Raw genomic sequence first — 7,529 nt, 5'->3', positions numbered from 1 at the left:
ATCCTGCTGACCTGACACTTCATGCCAGTTGATTAGCAAGCCCGTTTTCCCCAACCCCTGCCCCCTAACCACCACTATTCTACCCGTGGATGTGCGAATCTGGCTATTTTAGATTGCTCATATAAGTGGAATCATGTGCTATTGGTCCTTCGGTGCCTGAATTATCCCACTTAGCATAATGTCCTCAAGTTTCATCCATTTTGTCGCACACTGCAGAATTTCCTTCTTTTTAAAGGCTGAATAATATTCAATTGCTGTATAAATCTGCATTTCTAGCAATCTGCCAAATGATGCTGATGCTGCTGGTCTGTAGACCTTACTTGATTAGCAAGAGACTAGGAGACTATATATAGTATGTTTGACATCTGAAGAAATCAGGTTTCAAAAGGCAAGCAGTAGAGTCAGCTGCAGGGAGGAGCTACCTACAAGTGTGAGAAGCAACTCCGGGCCCCCTGCTGCTGGCACTCGCATGCTGGGCAAGTCCTTCCTTTTGCGCGTGAACTAGATTTAGTGACTTCTCTCTCTCTCTCTCTTTCTTTTTTTCCCTAGGATTTTGTCATAGGGTGAGTGTACTTGCTGGAGAGAGAGAGGAAATGAGAAATGGCCCCCCAGGAGCAGATAGCCACACTGCAATTCCTTTTCCTCCACCCTCCTCCTGGGATTTTCAGCATGCATGCACATGTGCTCAGAGTGATTTTCAAGCAACCACATCCAGGACACTAGCCGTGGTTGGCCATATGAGAGTCCAATACCATAACCATCAGGCCACCTGCTGGCCCCAGTGACTCACTTTCTTTTTTCTAGAACTATTTTTAAAATTTTATTTATTATTAGCAGTATTTTTTAAAAAAATTGACCAGAGAGAGAGAGAGAGAGAGAGAGAGAGAGAAGGAAACTGAGAAAGGAAGCTGCCAGATCTAGGACTCAAATCATAGTCAGCCTTTTGGGAGTCCAGCACCTTAACCACCGTATCAACTGCCAGCCACTCAGTGACTCACTTCTAATGAGTGAAATACGGTAGAAGGGATGGGATGTCACTTCTGGGATTAAGTTACAAATGACTGGTTAAATTTGTGGGTGTTCTCATTCATTCGTTCTGAGGGAAGCCAGCTATCATGCTGTGAGCAGCTCTTTGGTGAGGCCCACAGAGTTGAAGGACAACAGTCAACCAGGAAGTGAGGCTCTCACTTCAACAACCTGAAAGGAACGGAATTCTGCCAATAAGCACTTAGGTGAGCTTGGAATTGGATCACCCCTAAGTTGAACCTTCAGATGAGACCACAGCCCTGCCCCCAATGCCCTCATTCTAACTTCATGAGACCTTGGGCCAGAGGCCCCAGAGAAGATGACCCTGCATTCCCAACCTACAGAAACTGTGAAATATTAGTTTTTCTGTTTCCTGAGGTTGACGAGGTGTACAATCCAAGAACAAACCATGACCAGAAATAAAGTGCAAACATAACCCGGGCCCAGCGTGATAAAGAAAGGTCCTAAAAGTCTGAGTCCAGGTGGTCTCCACCAGGAGCTATCTGCCAGCTCTTGCTAAGTCAGGAAGTACGCACTTATCGACTGCTGCCTTTCCATACAAGTGGTCTTCCTGACCACCGGTATTCTGAGGTTGTTGGGAAAGGCATTATGCACTTTTCTGTTTTTCTGAACGAAAATGTGTCATGACTTTTCCAACAGCTCAACATTTACTAGTTTAGGAAACACAAATTTGACTATTAATGCTGCATTTTTTCTAATGTCACACTGTGACGAGCAAATTAAGCTTTAAAAAATCAGACTATAAAACAAAAAACCCTAATCACAGGAATCGGTACACTTCCGGTGTTGTGTCAACGGTGGCCCACATCACCAGCTCTGCTTGAAGCTTACTCTATTATTTCTTGCCTCCTGTACTTTCCCCCCCTTTTCAGAAGGAAGAAAGTGTGGGGAAGAAAATAAAGCCCTTGGGGTCAGCAGGTGGTATGGTAGTTAAAGTGCTGGACTCCCATATGGCTCACTGTGGTTCAAATCCCAGACCCAGCGGCTAGAAATTCATGCCAGGCACACGTGTGTGCAAGCCCAAAATCCCAGGAGGAGAATGGAGAAGGAATTGCGGTGTGGCCATACCCCCTGGGGAGTGATTTCTTACTTTTCCTCTCATCGTCTTTCTCTTTCGCCAGTGAGCGCATACTGAATACACAGTCTTTCTCTCCAGTAAGCACAAAACCTTAAAAAAAAATTTAAAAAAAAGAAAAGAAAAGAAAAGAAAGCCATCATACTACCACACACAGTCAATCCAGGCCCTTCCTTACCCCGTCCTTTGCTCAGCACCGTCATGGCTCCCTGCCCTGGAGGGACAGACCTAAGCTCATGTTGACGGCTGGAACTCATCGATGAGGGAAGATAATGATTGGTGACCCTGAGGAGGCTGACTAACTCGAGAGGAATTAGCACAGTTGCCAGCTCCATGTGGACACCCTGTGTGAGTCATTGGGGATTTTAAACTCAAAGGCAGTTGTGGGGCCGAGTCAGGGCCTGGCCAACGAACATGGCAGACACAGGCATGGGAAGGAGGCAGGCTGTTGATCCAGGGCCCACTGTAGCTCTGCAGGGCCAGCAACTTGGCTCCAGATGGTGTGGGTGCCGCTACACATCTCAGGCAGGGATTGCTAACCCATGTGCGTAGGGGACCAGGCTGATCATGGACTTTTGTAAGCCAGTGGGCCTTGTGAAATGGCCTCAAAAGTCACATTCCTTTAGAGATCAACCATGTGGGAAAACTCTTCGTTTTCACAAGGGAGTACGTGCGAACCACCCTGGCACCTTGGTTTATCTTCTGTTTCTCCCTCGTCAGTGGACTTGTGGATACAGAGAAAGAGTTCTCCAATAAATGAAAACCCATGAAGCAAGAGTGATGGATGACAAATGACAAGTGAATTCAGCCTGGGGACTGGATTATAACTGGAAGACTGGGGACAGTGGTCAGTTGGGGAGTACTTGCCCATCTATTCCAACTGCTGCCCTGAGTATACAGATCCAACATTGCCAGACCTAATCATTTTTCAAAAGAAGCTAGAAATCTAGATTTTTTTTTTTTTTTGCCAGACGGCAGAGAGAGACAGAGAGAGGGGGAAAACACCACCCAGTGGGGTATGGTCACACTGTAAGCCTTTCTCCATTTCTCCATCCTGTTGGGATCATGGGCATGCATGACATGTACCTAGTGTGTTTTTCAAGCCACCAGGTCCAGGACTCTAACTGTGCGATCAGCCACGTAAGATCTAGCTCCTTTAACTACCAGGCCACAGGGTGCCCCATCTCCAAGGTACATTTTTAATCTCTCAATATTTAAATGCTGCTTGTATGTTTTCAATCATATTGGACCTGAAAGAAATGCATCTGGGGGCCTTAGTTTGCCCTGGGTTGCCCATTTACCACCTTTGGTCTGGGTCGCTGAGGGAGCAGCTGTGGCGAAAGCTAAGTGAAAAGAAAGAACGACCTAAGGGAAGCAGCACGTGTCCTTGCTCATTGCCTCTACTGCCACATGAGGACCCCAGTGCCTGCCCTAGGCAAGGACATGCTGTGTGGACAAGAAGAAATGCCCACACCAGGCCCCAGGCCCTGGTGGTCCTCAGACCTTTCCTCGAGCCAGTCATTCCTTGGGTGATTGGCAAGATCCCACCAGTACAGGGGAGGCTCCCACAAAGGCATCCCCATTCCAGGTCTCTCCCCTGAACAGCAGATTTCCATTCAACTGTTCAATATTCCCACTTGGATAACGAACAGGTATCTCACATTACAGGGCCCACATGGGCACCTAGTTTTGATTCTTTCCTCCACACCCATCGTCCCTAACTCTATAAACGGTATCACTAGCCCCCTGTTGCTCATGCCAAAAATTCGGGATTTCTCTTTCATCTCATTCTCAGCTAACCCATCTGAAGGTCCTGCCTGTGCTGTTTCAAACATATCCTAAACCTGAGTCCTCCATCCACCCGAGGCTAAGCTAGCAACAACTCTGACCATGTGATAACCTTGGGTAGGTTTCCCTGCTTCTCTTTACCACCCTCCACAAAGAGTTTGGCAGGTTTAAAAAAAAGACATACATTGGATCATAAGACTTTGCTCCTTAGACTCTTCCAATCACTTCCCAATGCCGAATCATTACTGCTATGACTCCTGAGCACTGAGTGTCTCCGTGGCTCGTTTCTCATGTCACTCAGGTGCTGCTTGGACACCATCTGCTCAGACAGGCCTGTGCTGACCACCCATCAAGTGGCTCTCCGTCCTTGTACTCTGGCTTCCATCAGACCCCTCCCTCTATCCCTTTCTTTACCCTTCTAAGCACTTACTCCATCTGACTCATCTGTTATCGTCCGTCTCCTCCCCAGGAACATGAGCTAAGTGATAGCTAGGCTTTCATCTTTTATTTAACAATGCATTTAAAAAAGTATTTCTTTCTTTTATGAGAGAGAGAGATGTAGGAGGAGCAAAAGAGACAAAGGGAGAGAGAGGAGGGGCACTTTCAACAGGATCTCATGCTGCGACCCTACTTCCCAGTCTTCCCAGCCAGTCAGGATCATGGGTGCATGCACCCAGAGTTCACAGGTCTACTGGAGAATAAAACTGCAGTATTCCCTGTGGATCCAGCAGCACCTGACAACAGGTCACTGCTGAGCCACCGAGCTGGCCTGACAATGTAGTCTTACAGCCTAGCACTATGGCCCACACATAGTAGGGACTTAATAAATATTTGTTGGGATGGGTGAATACACATAGATCCATATGGAAAATGCCTCAGCCAAAGCCAAGGTCTGATCCAGTTGTTCACTGGGAAGGCTACTCACTGATTGAGGAAGGCAAAGAGGTATCTCATGATAATCAGAGTGGTTTTGGGCAGGACCAGGAGGACTTTCCGGATGTGTAGTGCTCTCTCCTGTAGGTTGTCCATTGCTGAAAGAAGAAAACCATGAATTATTCTCCACGGTGCTGTGATCACAAGTGTCTATGATCCTGGGAGTAATGGTCACAAGGCCTTTACCACCAGCATGTGTAACACAGAAAGTGCTAGACCAAGCCCACACTGGTGCACAGGGGCAGGAATGTCACCCCTATTTTCCTTGGGATAGGGGTCACTGGAAGAGGCACAAGTTGGGTTCCTGATATTCACCAATGCAGGCGCAAGGGGAGTTAGAAATGTTTCTACCCACATATCACCCTCTCATCCAAACAAGCAGACAAGGAGCTGTCCAAAGCCTGCTCTGACTGCTCGACACCCAGCCTGAGTGAAGAGGGAGAGGCTGCACAGGCCCACCCTGCCCCTCTACACGTGTGTCACCTTGTCTCTGGACAAATCTGAATTATCCCTCCCCTCCTATATCTGCAGTTGGGATGAGTAGAATGTGGACAGGGTGGGAGATGGCAGATTCCTGGGAAAGTCTTCTATCTGAGAAGACCAGAGAAGTTTCCTGACTCTTGTGCTGTGGTCAGGTTAGTTAATGGATGTCCCTGGGTCTATGGCCTCCATCGTGGGCAGCCTCCAGCTTCCTCAATATGCTATGTAAATACTCTTTCTTTCTTTCTTTTTCTTCTTTCTTTTCTTTTTTTTTTTCTTTTCTTTTCTTTTTTTTTATGGCTATAGGGCTTGTGTATTTGCCAGAGACATTGAAACAGAAAAGTGAGAAACCATCCCATGGGTGGAATGGACCCACTGTAATCTCTTCTTTTTTTGTTTTTGTTATTTTTTTGGAGAGCTTTTTGCTATAGGGCGTGTGTGCTCGCCAGAGAGACAGAGACAGAGAGACAGAAAGCGAGAAATCACCTCCCAGGGGGGATGGTCACGCCGCAATCCCTTCTCCTCCGTTCTCCTCCCGGGATCTTGGGCACACACGCACATGTGCACGGCGTGAGTTGTAAGTCACCGGGTCCGGGATGAGAACCGCGGTTGACTACATGGGAGTCCAGCGACATAGCCATTACGCTAAATGCTGGTCCCTGTAATCCCTTCTTGTCCAGTCTCTTCTTGGTTCTTTGGGGACGCATACACATATGCCTGGCATAACTTTCAAGCTGCTGGATCTGGAACCAGACTATGGATTTGGCCAAGTGGGATCCAGTTGCCTTACCCTCCACACCATCTGCCGGCCTGATATTGTCATTTAAAAAATATTTGTGAGGTAAGTACATTTGCCAGGGAGAGACAGAAAGAGGGAGAGGGAGAAAACACCTCGCAAATGGGGCATGGTCAGGTCTCAATTCCCATCTCTTTCATTTTTCCATCCTGCTGGGATTTTGGGCATGCATGCATATGCATCTGGCATGTTTTTCAAGCCACCAGGGCCAGGACTCAAACTGCATATTCAGGCACATAGGATCCAGCTCCCTTAACCACCAGGCCATGGGCCAGCCTGATACTGTGATTTTCTGAGTACTTTTACGTGAATGAGAATTGGAGAGTATGGGATCAGGAGCAGGAGTCTATCTCTAGGGGTGAACTGAGCAAGGGATCATCAATGGCCTTGGCAACCCAAGTCCAACTTAAAATACTGCACCTACGGGATCAGCAGATGGCATAATGGTTATGTTGTTGAACTCTCATGTAGCCTACTACAGTTCGAATCTTGGACCTGGTGGCTTAAAACTCATGCCAGATGTGTGAGGCACGCCAGATGTGTGAGGCAAAATCCTGAAAGGAGGATAGATGAGAAGCATGGCCATCCCCCTGGGGGGGGTGATTTCTGTCTTTTTGTCTCTCTGTCTCTTCAGCGAGAGCACATGCCTGAAAGCAAAAAATCTCTCTTAAAAAACAAAACCAAAAAAAACCAAAAAACTGCACCTAGGCACAGTCCTGGAAAAAGACATGAAATAACCAAGGGATGCCTCTACTTCATCACCCACATACACGTTTCCACTAGACCCCCTCAAACAGTGGGTCAACAAAGCAAGAGAACTACGTTTCTGAATGCCCTGGGTCTTTCTCTCTCAGGACAACTGAAAGAAAGGCAAATGCTCAGGGCAAACACTGAGTCAAACTGGAAACTTGAGGGGCATGAAGACGTCGGCTGACCTGGGAAAAAGGATCTTTTCTGCATTTCGAAGGTATTATTCCCTTTAGCTTCTGGAGCCACTATTCAGATGGGGTCTGTTTCCAGGGTGACTTGACACTAATCCAAGTTTCCACAGATTATTTTCCAGGGAAAACAAATGAGAGATGTTTCAGTGTCACTAGGTACTAAATGCTCGGGATGGCTTTCAAAGCCCCAAATCTTAGAGTAAGAGGTAGAGAGTGCCTAGGAAGGGTAGAGAATATACCTTTACCTGGGTAAATACCACTACTACTTTTAAATACGCAGAAGGCTTTATTCCTAGAACAACACATATGAGTACATCTAGCAGGTATGCTGTGTCATGCTGAGAGGAACAAGCAGGAAATACAGCACAAAAACCACCGTAGAAGCTTCACATAGGGGAAAAGGATTGGGTCTTATACATAAACAAAAAGGTATTTAATTAATAGAAAATAAAGCCCAGAGAAGGGAAAG

General features: G+C 46.9%; 1 protein-coding gene across 5 annotated transcripts in view; it reads right to left on the bottom strand.

The window, feature by feature from the left end:
• SRGAP2 (SLIT-ROBO Rho GTPase activating protein 2) overlaps positions 1 to 7,529 on the bottom strand; it is a 288,633-nt gene that overhangs the window by 26,336 nt on the left and 254,768 nt on the right. For all 5 annotated transcript variants that reach the window (XM_014591898.2, XM_006159270.3, XM_006159271.3 and 2 more), the window contains exon 16: positions 4,836 to 4,941. In XM_014591898.2, the coding sequence (XP_014447384.1) occupies positions 4,836 to 4,941 (106 nt within the window). The remainder of the gene's footprint in view (positions 1 to 4,835; positions 4,942 to 7,529) is intronic.

Source organism: Tupaia chinensis, unplaced genomic scaffold (genome assembly GCF_000334495.1).
Source record: "Tupaia chinensis unplaced genomic scaffold, TupChi_1.0 Scaffold000627_1, whole genome shotgun sequence".
Lineage (NCBI taxonomy): Eukaryota > Metazoa > Chordata > Mammalia > Scandentia > Tupaiidae > Tupaia > Tupaia belangeri.
This window is presented reverse-complemented; position numbering and strand designations above follow the sequence as displayed.